Source organism: Gallus gallus, chromosome 3 (assembly GCF_016699485.2).
Source record: "Gallus gallus isolate bGalGal1 chromosome 3, bGalGal1.mat.broiler.GRCg7b, whole genome shotgun sequence".
Taxonomy (NCBI): domain Eukaryota; kingdom Metazoa; phylum Chordata; class Aves; order Galliformes; family Phasianidae; genus Gallus; species Gallus gallus.
The window spans coordinates 62,543,810-62,561,554 of NC_052534.1; the positions used below are offsets into that span (position 1 = coordinate 62,543,810).

The 17,745-nt window shown below is 38.4% G+C and overlaps 1 protein-coding gene across 5 annotated transcripts in view; it reads left to right on the plus strand.

Annotated features, from left to right (window-relative positions):
- Positions 1-17,745, plus strand: part of CEP85L (centrosomal protein 85 like) — a 146,351-nt gene that overhangs the window by 40,363 nt on the left and 88,243 nt on the right. For 4 of the 5 annotated variants that reach the window (XM_004940276.5, XM_040697570.2, XM_004940277.5 and 1 more), the window contains exon 2: positions 4,395-4,556. In XM_004940276.5, the coding sequence (XP_004940333.1) occupies positions 4,395-4,556 (162 nt within the window). Of the gene's footprint in view, positions 1-3,579; positions 3,635-4,394; positions 4,557-17,745 lie in introns of those variants that run through there. The other variant, XM_003641033.6, reaches the window with a different exon arrangement.

Genomic DNA, 17,745 nt, shown 5'->3' on the forward strand with positions numbered 1-17,745 from the left:
TAGAACAAGCATTGAGTTGTCAGGTTTTGATAGCACTGTAGTAAAACCTCCCTTTCAGAATCCTTTAGTTGTATGCACTTGCACAGTCTGTCACTGGTATTTCACTTCTGGTCACAGTCTGTGTCAGCATCATGATGTGCAATGGAAAAGTTGGTGTACTTCTGCTGTGGAAGCCAGTTAAGTCTTCTGGTGTTGTGTTTTGATCAGCATCTAGGTGGAGGCCATAGCTGCCACTTAAAATAATTTTTGTACTTTCGGGCATGTTAGAGGTATTTTAGCAACCAAATATAAATATAGTGGTGCTGTTATTTTGTGTGTGTTGATCTTTTGGGTTCTGTGCATGCCAGAGTGGTAATGATCCAGAATTAACTAGCTGCCTTCCTGCCAACACTCTGTAATACACAGAAAAAGGTGCACATTCTTGTGGAGTGAAATTTTGACCACTGCTGTCCTTTAATTAGCAATTTACTTTCTGCGCTTCCTTTATTTTGTTGTTTACTGATCTGCTTTAAATGCTTTGGCTGGAGAGACAGCACAGTAAAGTTAGCTGGCCAAATTCAAGGATGCAGTCAACTACTTGTATGAACAAGTCTCCTTTTCATATTTGCTTGGGATGCTGGCTGTAGTATATTTGTCACATTATTTGAAACCATGGCCAGGTAGGATGCCACTTCTTACTTTTCTTTTTCAGGTAGTGGTAAGCCATGATCACAGTCAAGTGGTAACTTACAGCCTGGTGGCACATACAGGAAATTTTGGCTTGCTTCTTTTGCCCCACTGTGTATTTTGGGCAGATGGATGCTAGCTGGTGATTGGCAGGTTGGTGATCACAGCAGCAGGGTGAAGCAGGTGTGTAGCTGAGCAGCAAGGACAGCCCTGTGTATCTTTCCCATTTTACACTTGGTTTATTTAGTGTCATCTGTTTGCTGCACAGAAGATCATATTTTTCAGAGAGCTGCTGAAAAAGAGGTTGGAAGCATATCAGAGTACAGAGTGATTGGTGGTTCTTCAGTACTTGGCTCTGAAACTCTGTGCCAAATGTGAAACTAGTAAATTGGTTTTTTAAATACTGACTTGAACTGATGGAGGGGTCTATAAGGTTTTATTCTGGGGGTTATGTTTCCTCAGTGAAGCTTGCATAACTTCCTTCCCTCAGTGATGGAGGGTTGGTCTGTTGTCTGGCACTTTGTACCAGACAAAACCCTTGGCTCACTGGTGAGACTTTCTTAGTAAGTGTTTTTCTTAATGAGTGTATTTCTACTATCCTGCTGCTTTATTTATTTATTTGTTTGCCATTTCTGGGACTGGATTCCATTAGCTTTGAAAGGCTTTCTCATATGGACTGTTACATGCAACCAGCCAGGCCCAATGGGATAGGGAGAGGTAGTGCCACAGCAGGGAGACCTTCTGTGGCCCTGATCACTGTGCTGAGACGTGAGTGCTTTCCTGGAGAGCCAGCTGGGGTCTGGTAGCCTGAGCTGAGCTGGAGCTAATGAACCTGCACTGCACTCATGCTGGTCTGTGTGAAGGTATGTTTGTGGACCAGCACTGAGCTCTCCAGCACTGCTGACTCAAGAATCAGTCTTTACAGCCTAACTTGGAAATGCTTTCCAGCTCCTGGGGGCAAACATGCCCCAAAAGTGGTGTGTTCCTTCCTTGCTGTTCTTTCCCACTGGACCATGCTGCAGCACCTGAAGCTTGGTGTGCCCATAATCTTTGTGCCTGTAGGTGTAAAATTGAGAAGAAACACCAAAACACCTTTGGATGCTTTTTATTTCCTTGACTTACAGTAACTATAGAGATTGTGCTGGGGATGACTGTCTACACCCCCACTGTGTTAGCACTGTTTGTAGGGTCTAGCTGTGCTGTGCTGTTCCACCTTCTGAAATATGTTGCAACATGGGAGATGCTCGTGAGGTGTTAGGAAAATCTTCTTTGCACTGAAGATGTTTAAAGACTGAACCAGGTTGTCTGGAAAGGTTATGGCATGTATCCCCGGAGATTTTCAAGGCTCAGCTGGATGTAGCCCAGAGCAGTCTGATCTAATTATAATTAGCTTTGGTTTGAGCAGCTGGCTGGACTGGATGACCTCCGAATGCCCTTTCTCACCTGTGTTATTCTCTCCTTTGCTATTTTATGCCTAAGTTTTTCTTACTGTTAGTAATAACTTTATTACTGTGTCCCTTTTGAGAGGATGTATATAGATGGTTATATGTCCAGATACTGAACATCTCTCTGACCAAGAAGTCAAAAGGGTTTTGCACTTAATGCATTGATTTAATGTGCGGTGGTAGTGACATTATTTGCTGCAGTTCTGTTAACACATGTTTAATGCCATAAAAGCTGAAAGCCTCCAAGGAGGTGTATTGTGGAGAAAAGCATAATAAGGGGTAAATTAAACTGAACTTCTCTTCTATAAATGTATTTTAAATGTCTCCTACATCAGAACTGCCTCAGGCTTAATTAGCTTAGGCTCTCACAAGTCAACTCTATTCTTGCTGGGATAGTTAGATGCAGCTTGAGAGGTGTAATGTGGAACTGTTAAAGAGAGCAAAGCTATTTAGAAAGAGGGCGAAGACTGCTGCTCCCAAAGCAGACGGTGTGTTCAATGAAAAGTGCTGGGTGATGGAGGATTTCCCACCAGCTGTATGTAAAACTGCCATGTGGCGTTATGTTTGATGGTGATACAGAGAGGATGGTAGATGAATGGTATTGGAGTGGGACCCTGTTGGGATCATGGAGCGTGGCAACTGGCAAGCTGTGGGCACTCATGCCTGTTTCCCTGGTTTTAGGTTTTGCTGCCTGATCCTTGAGCTTGAAAGGTAATCTGAAGGGATAATGAAGAGTTAAGAGACTCTTGGGAGAAAAGGCAAACAGTTTGAGGAAGAGGAGGAAATGCATTGCACAAGGCTATGCATTGCACAAGGCTTGGGTAAAAAAGAAGAGTTAGTGAGATATAAAGAGGTAAGAGAAAAGGCAGGAGCACGTGTTAATGGAAAGGAGAGGAAACTCTCAATAGAGATCAAAGTTGAGACAAATGGGCAGAGATATCGAAAACCTCCAGGAACTACTTACAGAAGGCACATTTAGATGTCATGTTACACTTAGTTGCAGCATACAGTAAGGAAGTGCATACTGTATTCCTCAATTTACATGCGGTTTTTTGAGCAACTACTGTTGCTCTGGCTGGTAAGTTTAATGATTTCACTGCTAAATGGGGAGCATGTACAGGTTTATACTTCTACAGATGAATGTGTTTGGGGATTGTTTTTATACATATATATATATATATTTTCATTTTTATATCATTTTCTGAACTAGTTGATTTATTGTGAGGTGAGTACAGCTGCAATTAAGAGTGAGCTGCAGAAATCCTTGCGGAGACAAATTGTTCTTATGGCTTTGGACACTGCTGAAAATCTTTAAATGACCTAAGAGTGCTCACATGTAGCCTAAGAGACACTATGTGTGAGCTCATCGTTCTTTGAGTCATTTCCGGCTGAAAGTGTTATGCAAAGCTTGCTGCTAGAGGGAGTGTACTTGAGCAGTTATATAGAACACCAAACCTGAGCTGTGCTTATCTCCAGAGTTCTTCATGTGCTTCTGCTGATGTGGAGTGCAAATATGACAACCAGTATGCTGCCTGTAAGCTGTGCTTAGGTTTAGATTATGGTTATTAGAAATTGTGATTGTCCTTTGGGGTTGTGCTCTGGGTTTTATTTTCACTTTGGATCAACTATAAAATAGGACATGTTCTCAACAATTCTTTGAACAGAGAAACCACTTGCTGCTTTGAATTGTGCTTTAAAATGTAACGTTTCAAAGATTTTTTTTTTTTAAGCAAAATGTAGCAAACCCTGGATGTGTCGGGTTCTCACAAAGCCTATGTGCCTGCTTGATTTAATAGTCCATCTTGTGATACAGCACAAAAAGATAACAAATGACTTTAGGTACCAGTGCTGGCTTTATTTTATAACCTCAGTCATGTGGGGTTTATGCAGTGGGAAATGACTGTTTCAACTGCAAAAGCTTCAGCTGGTTTCTGTTGCTGAAACACATTTATTTCTTTGTAGCTAAATGCTTGCAATGCAAAATCCCGCTGTATGTTGAGAGTCAATTCTAGGATAGGAAATGCATAAGTATCTTGGTAAAATTACCACAAGAACAGTTTAAGGACCATGTTTTTTAAGCAGTAAAAGTGTATTTGCTGGAGCTTTTTGGAAAGATTCCACTTAACAAAAGGACTCTAATGTAGAAAAAACATATGTCGGCACAGATTCTGTTTCAAACCTAATCTGTGAAAGATAGGGCTTAGTTTTCACCTTGACTGGTATTTTGTTGTTGAATTCTGTTCTGTATCTGTAATGACAGACTTCTGGCTTCCTTCTTTATAGGCTCAGATTATTCCTCTGTGGGATGGTTACCTGGTACTGAATCCCTGTGGCAGTCCGCAACCATTGCGTCAAGCAGTCAAAGCAATCCTGTCAGAAGACACAGTATAGCTTCCGACAGCGGGGACACTGGGATTGGTACCTCCTGTTCTGATAGTGTGGAAGGTGAGTGTACACTGTTAAACTTTGGATGTTTCTGAGAGAGAAACGATCCAAACTGTTTTAAAGGTATGTTTCTGAAGACTTTTCCAGAGCTATTGGGAGCATGCAGTTCTATATAGTTTACTGACTGGACCAAGTCTTTGTTTTGGCGAGGCTTAATTAATTTACTTCTGCACGAGTTGTGCACATTAACTTGCATTTCTGCAACAAAGCTCGTAATTGTTTCATCTTTTGATAGCTGCAGTTAGAAGAAGTGCCGGACTTAAGCAGGGAAATAATATCTGTTGCAGTGGTGCTTGGTAAACAGCTGGTAAAAACAGAAAGAAATTTAGGAGTTGCTGAAAGGGCATTGCTTTCTCATATTTTTGTGTAATAGGGAAAACGGGATTACTGTTCTCCCAGTTTCTTCTCTTGGGAAATATGTTTGCATTTTATTGCATGGCATTTGACACCTAAGCATAGGATCATGCCCTCCTGAAATTTCCTTTTCTGATTGAGGTACCTTTAGGAGGTCAATTAATCAAAGGTCTTTTTGGGGCATATCAACTGTATCTAAAGATTGTCAAAACTCAGCTTGTATTAAATCATGATTCCTCTAAGTTGCTTTTGTTAAGGAGGGTTTCAGACTCTAAGGTAGCAGCATCTCCATAATATTACAGCCCTGTCTATGGTGTGTGGAAGTGGAAGGAAGAGAGAAGACAGTGAGAAGAGCTTGAGATTGCTTTCTTGCAAAGCCTAGTGTCGCAGTAAGATTTTCAAGAGTAAGAGAAATGAAAATAGGCCTGTAGTATAATTTTCTCCAGTGCTCTTCTGTGTGGAGGAGTGGACAGCTGAAATGAGGTAGTACAGGGAGAATCAGTATAAGTGAAGAATGGGGTACTGTACTATATGAGATGCAGGATGATATACAGGAGGGCAGAGTGTTCCCGAGCAGAGGTCTGACTGCTGCAACGTCTGTTAGTCTTAGTAGATAAGGGAGTTGTCTGCTGCTGTTCTTCCTGTTTCATCTGTTAGTTAGAAAGGAACTCTGTAGGAGACTCCTTACAACTTCCTTTCCACATACTTTATTTTTAAACCCTTACTGGTTTTGGCAAAACGTTTTTATTTAAATACACAAGTTCTTTGGTATAAAATTGAAATATTAAATGGTTATTAATATGGAAGTCTTACTGCTTTTCTTCTTTATTATTGGAATTGTAGGGAGGATAAAACTCTCATGCTTACTGTAGACTTATTTACAAGCTGACTTGCCCATGTGTGGTAGAACAGTATTTTAAAATGTCGTATCTGAATTGAAACCATTCTTGCCTGCTTTTTTTTTTTTTTTTTTTGCCATGTCTCTTCTCTTGAGGGCTTTACCATTTGAGGGGAGGGAGTAAGAAGAGGAAATGAAACAGCACCTCTGCATCAGATAGTTCTCCTGGCAGGGGAGACTAAAATAGTTGTTCTTTGATGGGGGTGGGGAGAGGGATGGCACTGATGCAGCCACAGGTTTGAAAGTAATTTGTTGCTATCTAATGACTCTGACCATTTGTGTGCTTTTTGTAGAGTAGTACTGCAAGCTGCATTAGGAGTTTCTCAGATAGAAAGTGAAGAGGCAGAAACAGCAACAACTGGTTTATTAAGTTTGTGCATCTGGTGGTACTTGCATGTAATGGTCAGTTTTTTCCTGTATCTTTAATATTGTTTTCTGCCACCTTGTTTAAGAAGCTTTTAGCAGAAAAGAAAATGTTAAAGGAGAAAAGAAGGGAACGTAAAGTGAAAGATAGTGGAAGGAGTGTATTTGTTGAATTTATGTTGAATGTATGTACTTTTATAGTGGAAAGTGCAGTTGCCTAAGATACCTAGCTGTCTACATCTCCAGCTGCTCCCTCCCCACACCCACAAAAAAGGAAAGAATATTGCAATCTGCGGGACTGCCAGGCCAGACTGGTAATTGCAGGCTTGGTGCTGGCCATCTGCTCCCAATGTGCTGCTTTGGACATCCCTTGGGGATTTTGCAGAGAGGAATTCTCACAAGTCAGCAGATCATTAGAATTTTTAACAATGCCTAGAGAGTGAAATGTGGCCTTGCTATTTCCTTTCTACTATATCTACTAAAAAGCAAAAACTTAATTTCAGAATTAATGTTAACATTTTAATTATGGAAATCTAAGGTGAATTAATTTGTGCTGATGTGTAGTGCCTGGTACAGGGAATGGAGCTCAAATGCATTTTCAATCTGTTTTTAGTGTGGGTTTTTTTTCCCTGTCTTTCCTTCAAATTCATCTGCTTAGTCAACTTAATTTCAGAAGCATTCATTCTTTTGGAAAGTGCAAGGTTTACAAAATAGTGCCAGGTGGTTCTTGTATTCTGTTCAAACCTTTGTGGTCTGGGGGAGAGATGGGTTTTGACAAAGGCATGAGGAAGATAACCACCACTGAAACTGATTTAATCACAAAAGATTCATGTTTTGCAAAGGTAGGAAAACTAGGAAATGAGTTGACTAGTTGAGTTTCATTGCTGAAAGTGAGAAATGCTGATGTTTACTGGAGTAATCTTAGAAGAGAAATCTTAGCAACCATAAATGTGGGGATGTTAGTTTTGGTAGAATAGGCCTAAATTTATAATTCAGTGTGCTCTTAAACTAAGGATTAATATAAAAAAAGTGTATTCTCTTTCTGTAAATAGCAGTTAATGTGGTAGGGGTTTTTTTGTTCATATTTTTGTTTGTTTCCTGCCACTAAGTGCTAGGTGGGTACAGTTCTGCTTTTGAAGGAGGGGAAAAAACTCCACAAACGTATGTAGCAGGAGGAAAAGATTTTTAAGTTGGATTTTTCAAAGTTCTATTTTTAAGCTTTTCTCTACTAGTGAACAAGGTGTGTTATTACAGTTTTCATCTTATCCTGTGCTATCCTGACCGTGTAAGTTTACTCTTGGACACTGAAGGCCATTAGTGTTCTGAAAAATCTCATTCTTTCTGTTAAGAAGAAAAGTGGAAGGAAGCAAAGTGTGGAGCCCTGGATTGAATTCAGAAGATCAAAGTTACAACAACCTCACTGGGGAGTTAATGTTCTGCCAGTTAAATTTATTTTTTTTTATATGTCCTGGTAGAATGTCTAATTGTGTCTCTGTCTCTTTTCATTTAGAAATCTGAATAAGCATGGTCTGTTCATAACCTAAAGCACTGCTGCATAGTGCTTGATATATTGTCAGTGCATTTTAATAGGCAGGACTTCTTCGGAATACTTAAAACAAGTTCCTATTCTATCATTTAATATCATAAGGCCCAGAAGAGTTTCTGTTCTGTCACTTTTACTGAATACGTTACCTTGCTAACTGATTCTAAAAAATCTAATTACTTCAATTTAATTGTCGTGCTTCTTTGTATGCCAGGGAGGCATGGTACAGGCAGCTCTAAAGTTGTTCAATTTTCCTCTATCAAGCCATCTTTTAGTAGGACCTTAGCATGGTATGATGGGCTCTTTTTTCTTCTCATTTTTCTTTTTGCTGTGGGGTGCAAGGGGGGAGGAAAAGCTGACAAGCGTAGCTACTGAATGTAACCTGGTGAAGGGCTGAATAGAACTTCAGGAGGTAAAATCTAATTATGAGTAACTTAAAGTAGTTCTTGTTTCGTTTAGCATGCTGCAAAAGATAATGAGATTGAGAATGTGTATATCTCAAATATTAGCTTGTTCTTTCCGTTTTAATGTCGGTCAGGAAGGTGCAGTAGCAGAAGGATCCTGAGAGCTGGCACGTATACTTTGTGTTCATTGTCTGTTCTGGTCAGTGATTTTGGGAGAAAATGGATTTTCGGAGGGAATCATTGGACTTCTCTAAGTGGAGGTCTGTATTTTTTTTAGCATTTGGATCCTGGCAAATAGGGGTATAAGTCTGAAATATTCAGTTATTTGGTGAGAGGAAAATAATGAAGTTGGAGCCATTCTTCCTCGACTTCCTTCTTTCCCCACTTGCCAAGTTTCACATTCTGAAGAAGTATCCCACCCTCTGTGTGTCATCCTTATTGTGTTACTTGGGTATTTTCCATCCTGACAGTCAGAAATGTGTGCTTCACTTAAGCTTGCATTAAACTCTGCTCTTTATCAAAGAGGTGCTGTTGTTCCTTACTACAATGAAAATGTATTTTTGACTGGAGTATAAGTACTGAATACTCAGAGGTTGGCTGTTTATTTTCTGGTGGTTGTGTTGTTTTGGTAGGATTCAAACGAAATTGAAACACGGGTTCTTTGAGACATCCAGTAACGTATTTTAAGGAATGGATAGAAAAAAAATATGCTATTAAGTGTCTACTTAAGTGACTGAGAAATTGGCTCAAATGTCTGTAGAGCATCATATGTCTGAACAGCTCAAATTATGGGTAATTTTTATGCAAGACTCAGTTTTCTTGAGATACGCTTCAGATTTCCCCATCTTTCTGTATTACCTATCAAGTATACAGAAGTCTTTGAGCAACAGAAATCCCACAGATGAGTTTTTGCCTTTTCCCAAGGAAAGTGCAACCCCTGCTGTCTTTTCCAGCCGGTTCTTTGTGAACACTGCTGGGACCTTATCCCCTTCCACATTATGGAGGGACTTTGGGCAGGACCAGCTCTCTAAGCAGATCCTCTAGGGTTTATTGGTGGAGTGGCTTCTGCTATATTTACATCCCAGCACCTGAATGTCCCTGCAGCTGTCACTCAAGCTTTAACAGTCTGTTATATCATTTAATCTTGTCAGAGCCTCTTCCTGATACTCTTTTATCCTCTTTCCTGCCTTCTCTCTTCCCCTAGGGTATTTTTTACTTGTCCTGTGAAGAAAATACATCAATTATTTAATATGCATTCATATTTACAGTGCAGGTTCTGCTACTAAAAAGCTAAAACTAGGTAAACATTAGAAAGAACAGAGCTTCTAAGTAGAATGTCATATGAAACTCTAGTTTATAGAGTTGTGGTTAGAAAAATACCAGGCAAGGTGACATCTGGGGGAGTTGTCTCTAATATGTCCTCTAATCTGTATTTTGGAATGTGGTGAATATCTGGTATTCTGATAGGAAAACAAGGAGCATCATACAATAATTCTTTTTGTATTTAGGTTAGTGCCATGGGACCTGAGAATGCCAAACTTGTTATCTTTGCTAAGAGGTCTTATGGAGGATTTCACATTTTCCTTGCTACTGTCAAGTTACTGTCAAGAGAGCTTCTGGCCTGCATTTATCAGCTTGGTAACTTGGGGTCTCCTGAAGCAAGCAGGAATTACATTAGAGATCAGTTTCAGAGAACAGCATGGGAGGAAACTTTTGAGCCATAAACACTAGAAACATACTCGGATACTATTCAATATTTAATGTATGTATTCAGGCAGCATTTGCAGCTGTATCTGTAGTAAAAATTGCGTGACCCCACTTTAATCTTTTCCACTGTAGGCAATGTAGTGCTCTTGGGGGATTACCTCCAGTTGTTTGGGATGTAGGCAGTGAGTTGTTTAGGGACTTGTGCTGAGCAAAAGAAAACGTTCTGGTGCTGCCTGCAGTTCTGGGTCAGGACGTGGCAGAGAAGACTGGTTGTATCCTCTGCAGAAAGGTTTGTAAATTCCTGCTGGTTTTTTTCTGTTACTTTTAACAGATTTATACCACTGCCTATTGCTGGAGGGCTTTTTTTCTTTTAGTTTTTATTTAATAAAAACTAAATTTCTACCTTAATGCAAGTAATAAATTTTTTTTTCTTGCTATATTTTAAGTGCGAGGTCTAGTATATTTAGCATCACCCTTTATTTTAGCTGCGATTTCAGTACTGACAATAAATAATTTTGTGAAATGCTTTGGAGTATAAAAGCTCCTTGTTTAAGAGATTCTTTTTCAGTAACTCACTTGTTTCTAAGATAAGTCAGATGGACTTCTTACATCAATTTTGGCATTATAAAAATGGCAGCAAGAAAGAACAGTGTGCAGAGACCACTCTTAGATGAAGCATATTTACTCCTTTTATCTCACTTCCTTTCTTCACTAACTTCCTTCAAGTTAGGGGAGGTGAGAGGGAGAGTGGAACTGTGACTGCTTTGTTCTTAAAGCAGTTAAAGCTGTCACTTTTTTTTTTACTGTCTTAAATGCTTTTTACCCAGTCAAACTTAGAAAAATTGGACTCCCCCATTGGAAACATGATTAAAAAAGAAAAAAAACATTTTTTTTTTTCCTTTCCTACTACAGAGCTGGGGAGGAAGTCTTTGTGTATCAGCCATGGTTGAGGAAGTCTGCATTGTAGAAGTGTACTCAGCTACACAGAGGTCATTTCTTGGCCACTGAAAGGAGACAACCCTTCATTGCAGAAAAATTTCTAGATGTATACTTGGCTGATGTGAATCTATGAAAACTTTGAATTGAGATTATGACAGAGTTCATCCATACTTTTATATTTTGTGGAGCTATCAACAGCTATCAGCTGTCTTTCAGTTAATTGCAGAATTTTTTTGCTTCCTTACTAGCCCTCTTTTTGGTTTTCTTGATGTCCCTAGATGGTTTCTAAGATCCTGGAGTTGATGTTCATATTCTTGTGCTGTTATGCTGCATTCTCATAGTGCTTGCAGAGGTTGCTTTCAGTATGTGTCTGTGGTACCTGAAGTCTGTGACCTGCAGTGTTGCAATGTAGTTTCATTAAAGTTTTAGAGAAATTTAGGATTTGTCTTGCCTTAGGTACATTTACTTGTCTTTAATAGCTGATTTAACCAAGTTTTTTTATTTTCATTTTTTAATTATTTTCATCTAGAAATGCAAATACAAAAGTAGTGTATCGTGAACTGATAATAAATAAAAGTATTTGAAGAATCTCAACAACTAGGTGTTAAAGGAATTGATCATTAATGTTGGTTCATAGTGAGAGTAAACAGGCTTTCACTTGGTTCTTATGTGGAAGCATGAGTGAATTTAACTCCTATGTCAGATACCTTTTGGTTTTAATATTCCTTGTTTTAACCAGTAGTGAGGTTTTTAGAGATGAGGTGCAAGAGGAAGGTTCTTAAAACCAAGCGGACTTTGAATTAAGAGGAATCTGTATGAAATACATCAGGAGACTGGAGGTGAGAACATAGATGTAGAAACATCTACCTGGGAGTTTTAGCGTTATAGCTGTGCACTAGAGCTATAGATCTATATAAAGAAATCTATAAGGAGTTTGTACGTAGTCTGAGGAATAGTATTTGTTATATAAAATGCAGAATGAACTTTTCTACCATATGAACCATATTAACTGAATTCATTAGGATGTGCCATGCAGCACTAAGTGACCTGGTCTGAGGTTCAGCAGTTGTTTACTGAGTTCAAAGCTGCACCGAATTCAGTACTGGGCTAAAATGAACTTGTTGCTTAGGACTGTTTTGTTGTGTCTCTGTTGTTAAGATAGAGACAATATTGGTAGTGTTAGTACTGTCAGGGGAAAAAAAAAAAAAAGAAGAAACGAGAAAGAAACAACAACAAAAACTGGAGACTGTGTGTTTCCTCTTGGCTGCAGAATGGTCATTGAGGTGCAGTAATAAATAGCCTTTTCATTTCAGGGTGGGATTTCGAGCCCTTGTTCATTTCTCCTTGTTCCACTTGAAAGGAGCTCTTCTCTTTCCTTTCTCTGTAACTTCATGATAAAAGAGCTAATGGATGATGCTACAGATGACAGATATGACATCTGAATTGTTGGAATTTTAAGCCAGTTGCTAAGAAAACTTCAGGATATGTCTCAGTGCAGAAATTACTTTTTCTTCTTGCCTTGTCTTGGTGACTTGGCTTTTTCAGTGCTATTGAAAAAAAACAGCGTGGATTTTAAAGGCGTATTTGTGTAGTAAGTCTTACATGCTGCTATTCAAACTCTTTTTTTTCTTTTTTTTTTAAATTTTACTTAAAATTTGGCTTAAAGTTTGACCTCTTGTCTGGATATAGATCTTTGGCATGCTTTTTTTCCTGAAGGAAATTCCCTTAAAAATCCTCCTGTGGATGGAGGAATATTGGCTGTGGTGAGAGGGTGCTTGTATCTTGGTTTGGCTTAGTTTGTGGTGGTGGTGGTGTTTTTAGTTGCTTTTTTCTTTCTTTCTTTTTTTTTTTTTTTTTGAAACAAAATGTACAAACTTTCTCTTTCCTGGGTGATCCCCAAGTAAGTCATCTCCTCCTACCTCCCCCCCCCCAGCCTCTGGACTATTTTGAAAGTATCTTCCATTAAAAATGACTTTCCCTTGTAATTTTGTTCTTCTATAGTAACTTTCCATAGAGGTTTGTTGTAAAGTTCAGGCTTCATTCTGCTTATGAAAACAAGTACAGCTCTTGCAATGAACAGCAACCCTGGCCAAAAATATTAGTTGCATACATCTGGAGAATATCTTCTGTGTATGCATATTGTTTTTTCTTTCTGATCAAACTAATCTGAGATTTTATAAACAACAAAAACAGGTGATCTGGATGCATAAGTAAAGCTATGTTCTTGGAGAAAGATTAATGGCGAGAAAACCATTAATATCTATTACTTGTAATGTGAAAACTTACTCCCAGCAAATAGTTCTCTGTGCTGCTTTTTGTGTTTTGTCACTGACACAGATACGTAACAGTGCTTTCCTTAAAGGGAATTTTCTTTTGATAAAGAGGATTGTAGGTTGAGTTTGCATTTCATTCTTTTTTTGTTAATCTCATGTGGAATAGCTAGTAGTTTTAAAGGAAATCCAGTTGGTTGTTTTTTATTTTAACATAACTGAGTGATGTTGTTATGATGGTGGGGGATCAGACTGAGCATACTAACGGTATATTTCTGCTGGGCTAATAGGAACCTGTGTTGTTTAAAAAAAAAAAAAAAAAGATGTGGAAGAAAAAGTTCTAATCTTAAGGTCAATTTCTTCTTGTTTGCCATGTGGTTCAGGATTTGCACCCTCTTCTCTTCGCTCTTCTCCCTGTTGCTGTTCCTTCAGATGCAGAAGGAAGAGAAAGTACTGTAGAAGTGAAATACACCTATCAGGTGTTTATATTTACAAAAATCTGTAAGAAATGATTATCCATAAATGTATCTCTCTGTGATCCTTATCTTACAGTATTTTTCTTTTCCCTCATGATGACTTGCTGGATCATTATTGCTATTGTTTGTAGTAGTAGTAAATGCAACTATCTGCTTTTTTTTTTTTTCCTGGTCTTATTTGTTCTTTTACTGGCCAAAACTATGGGCTGGCTTAATCATTACCTCTATAAGTTATAAAACAGAGTTTAGAAATAAATACATAAGAAATGAATATACAACACAATTTTATTTCTTACTATATTTATAGTAATGTAACAACATATAAACATATGTGATGTTATATCTGATCATGGTGTCTCCCCTGCCGGGTTATATCTTCATTACTTTGTGTGTACATATGTGTCTATATATAATTACGTCTTGATGAACTCCTTGTGTTTGGGCTGCAACAGTATACAGGATGATTTTATTCCTGATCTGAGTTTGTGAACCAGACTTGAACATCTTGTGTATATTTCTGAAGTTGTAGGAACTGTGATAAACTCTTAGTGGCACATCCTTTTCCATCAGAGTTTAGCCTATGACTGTCAATAGCTAAAAATATTTTGTATTCTTAAATAGAACATATTTTCTAGGCTAATATAAACAATGACCGTTTTTGTATGAAGTAGCAGGAGGTTTTCAGTTTTCCCATTTATAACTTCTACTGTAGAAACACTTAAAGATTCTGGATAGGGTTATGCTTACTGTTCTAACCTATATGTAAGTGCTGCAAAGGAGATTCTTAAATGGATGAAGGATGCTTTCAGATTAAGCTTTTCCTTTGAGAATCGGTGTAGTTAGAAGTATTCCCTTTCTCACTGTGGACTATCTGCATTCATTCATTCTTTGCAGTTGAAAATGGTGGCAAGATTCTAACTTTATTTAGCTCAAAAAAGTGAATTAAGTATATTTGAACTGTGTAGAAGAGAAGGGAGATGGATTTGCTGGGGCCCATAATCATTAGCTGGTGATAAGGATAAGTGTTAGGTATGTCCAAATGGCTAAAAGGAAACTTAAAACATTTGAAAAGAGCAAGTTGAAACTTTTTTTTTTTTTGGTAGAGAATATTGAGGACTCGGAGATTTTTTTGTTGTTGTTTTGGTAGAAATAAGAACTAGCAAATTTATGGTACAGATATTTGGTAAAAGGAGCATGCAGCTAAGATCTTTGCCTTTAACTTCTGTGTTTCAGTAGGATGGTTCAAAGAAAGAACTTCAGATGTCTCCATTCATTTATTACTGTACTGAATGTGTGCCTGCAATGCACACTAATGGTTTGATGGACCATTTAAGTTTCATTATGTAATAATAACTAGAATAGATAGCAAGCTATGAATTAGAATGTTTAAATGCAATATAACTCTTGGATTTTATGTATAGGAAAACCCTGTTGGTGTACAGTGTAATTTTTTTTGTATCTTTTCTCTCAAATGGAAAAAGTAAAATTACTAACTTCAGAGAACAAAGTTTGGTCCTAAAAGCACATGGTTACTGTCATGTATAGTTAGGTGAATGTGATGTCTTCTATAAGAAGGGTCTTCTTGATTGTGACTGAAGAGGATGCTGGGTCATTTTTGTAGGTTTGACAGACATGGAGTCTTAGAAATGATGACCTTTCTGTAAGTTTGCAAGCTATAAAAGAAAAATGTGTTCTGCTGGGTGGTACTGCTTGTGGAATAACTCTTTTACCCTTAGGTAGACAAGGAGGGAAAAAAAAAAAACAACTTGGAAATATCCCTTCTGAATAAAACAAAAACAAAAGCAATTTTTGTGGAGATTGCTAGTATCTTTTGTGTTATATCTGCTGTTCAGGAAATCCTTAGTTAAGTTACTCATGATTTTAGTAGAACTGGAAATGTGCTGACCTTGTGACGTAAGCCTTAACATTATCTTATGTTACTTTTTTTTTTCCCCTCTCTGTTCAACTTTCACCAGTGCCACCAGCACCTATAGTCCTGGTTCCTAGTTCTTCTCATGGCTGGCCCATATTTTTGTTCCCAATAGTGTTGAGGGAGAGGAGGGATTAAAATCTGAGTTGAAGCAGTCTGCAGTATAAGTATGCTTTCCACCATTCAGGCCTTTCCACAAAACATCTTTCTCCTTCACTGGAGAATCAAACTACCTTACTCCTTGATGCTGAGAGGTCTACAGTGAAGGACTGTACAGGAGGCTCAGCTGGGCAAGCTTTATGTGGAGTTCACAAGTGACAGAATCAATTTCTACTTTGCCATTCATTCAGTGGTCTCTTATTAAAGAAAAAATGTGAAGATTGATTCTGGCCAGACTTGTGGGTTTATGGCCTTTGCCATAACTTCTCAAGTTGCTTTTCATAGAATCATAGAATCCTTAGAATTGGAAGGAACCTTCAAAGGTCATCTAGTCCAACACCCCTACAGTGAACAGGGACATGCACAGCTAGACCAGGTTGCCAAGGGCCTCATCCACCTTCACCTTGAAAGTCTCCAGGGATGGGGCATCAACCACATCTCTGGGCAACCTGCTCCAGTGCCTCACCACCCTTACTGTAAGACTTTTTCCTTATATCCAACCTAAATCTACTCTCTTTTTAAGCTTGAAATCTTTTCCCTTTTTTCTGTCATCACAGGCCCTGCTAAAGAGTCTGTCCCCTTCTTTCCTGTACCTCCCCTTTAGATACTGAAAGGCTGCTATCAGGTCACCTCACAGCCTTCTCTTCTCCAGGCCAAACAGCCCCAGCTCTCTCAGCCTGTCCTCATAGGAGAGGTGGCTCCCTGGATCATTTCTGTGGCCCTTCTCAGGATGTGCTCCAACAGGCCTGTGTCTCTCCTGTACTGAGGACTCCACGTGTGGATGCGGTACCTCCAGGTGAGGCCTCACCAGTGCAGAGTAGAAGGGCAGGATCTCTAGTTCTTCAATAGAAATCAGGATGGGTTATCTTGGAGAGAGCTGAAGAATGCAAAAAAAAACCAAAAGCTCTTAAATGTGTACTGCTGCAATTTTTGATTGAAATGGAAATCCAGAGTAGGAAGGGATCCTAGGGGTAAAAATGAACACATACTTAGTTCTGGCAGGTAGTATTGTCTAGCAGGAAATAATAAAATGTGACTTACTGGCAAGTGTTCTTGTTTCTGGAATCTTCTGGGACTTTTACGCTCCCATGGGAATAGCGTACCCTTCATTTACTGTAAAAGCTGAAAAACATTATTTAGCCATTTTCTTAAATGAGTGGTGGTTATTCCTGCTGCCTGAGGTGTAAGTGTAGGACTTGATAAAGAGTCTGACAAATATGGTTGAGTTCTGTGCTTCAGATTTAGAGAACTGAGATTTAAACAGTTATGGATTTTTTTTTCCTCTGAAACTGACTGAATTTTAGGCTGGTTAAGTTGCTTCATTTCTCTTCTGTATGCACTTGTATAGATACTTTTATGAATATGAGCAAGGAGAGTTTGTGTGTCTGTATGTGTATAACAAAGATATTTTACTTGTTTTTTCATAGGATGACTAACGTCACAAATCCCTTTAGCCTACGATAAATGAGAATATCAATTAAAATATTTAAAATAAAATGCATTACAGAAATGCAGTGTAAAAATTAACTTCAGCTCTTTGTTAATAAGACATTCTTGCATTCAAAATTCACGATTTTATTGTCAATACAGTTATACTGTTTCCAATATTCCAATATTTCAGTATTATAATTGGACCTAATCTGCCTACAGTTGGTAGCCCAAGACTTGAAAGGGGATCGAGCTGTGGTTGATTTATTGATTTTTTTTTTTTAATTATTTTTTTTTTTACAAGTATTTTATGGAATGTGAAGCATGCTAGTTTTAATTTCTCTAAAATCATTTGTGTCGACCTCTTTAAAGCTAAAGTGCATTAATAGCCTTCCACCACTTGAGTGATGATGGGAAGATCTGTATGTGGCTTCTAAAATTGCTACCCTTTGCAGAGTTTCAGATTTCATCGTGGTAGCTTGGATGTGGGCTAAATGCCATTACAATTTGCTATGTTAGGGATTTACTGGTGCTATTGAGTAACACTGGAAAACATACATACTGCATTGTGCAGAATGGCTCTCTTGTGTTTCTCTGGGGTGAAAGAAGACTTTAATAACATTATTAGACAGAATTGCATATATGTTTTGGAATAGCTGTTATAAGTAGATAATTCAGAATCTGTGAGCTGGAGGTTATGGAGCTGACTCTGAAATAG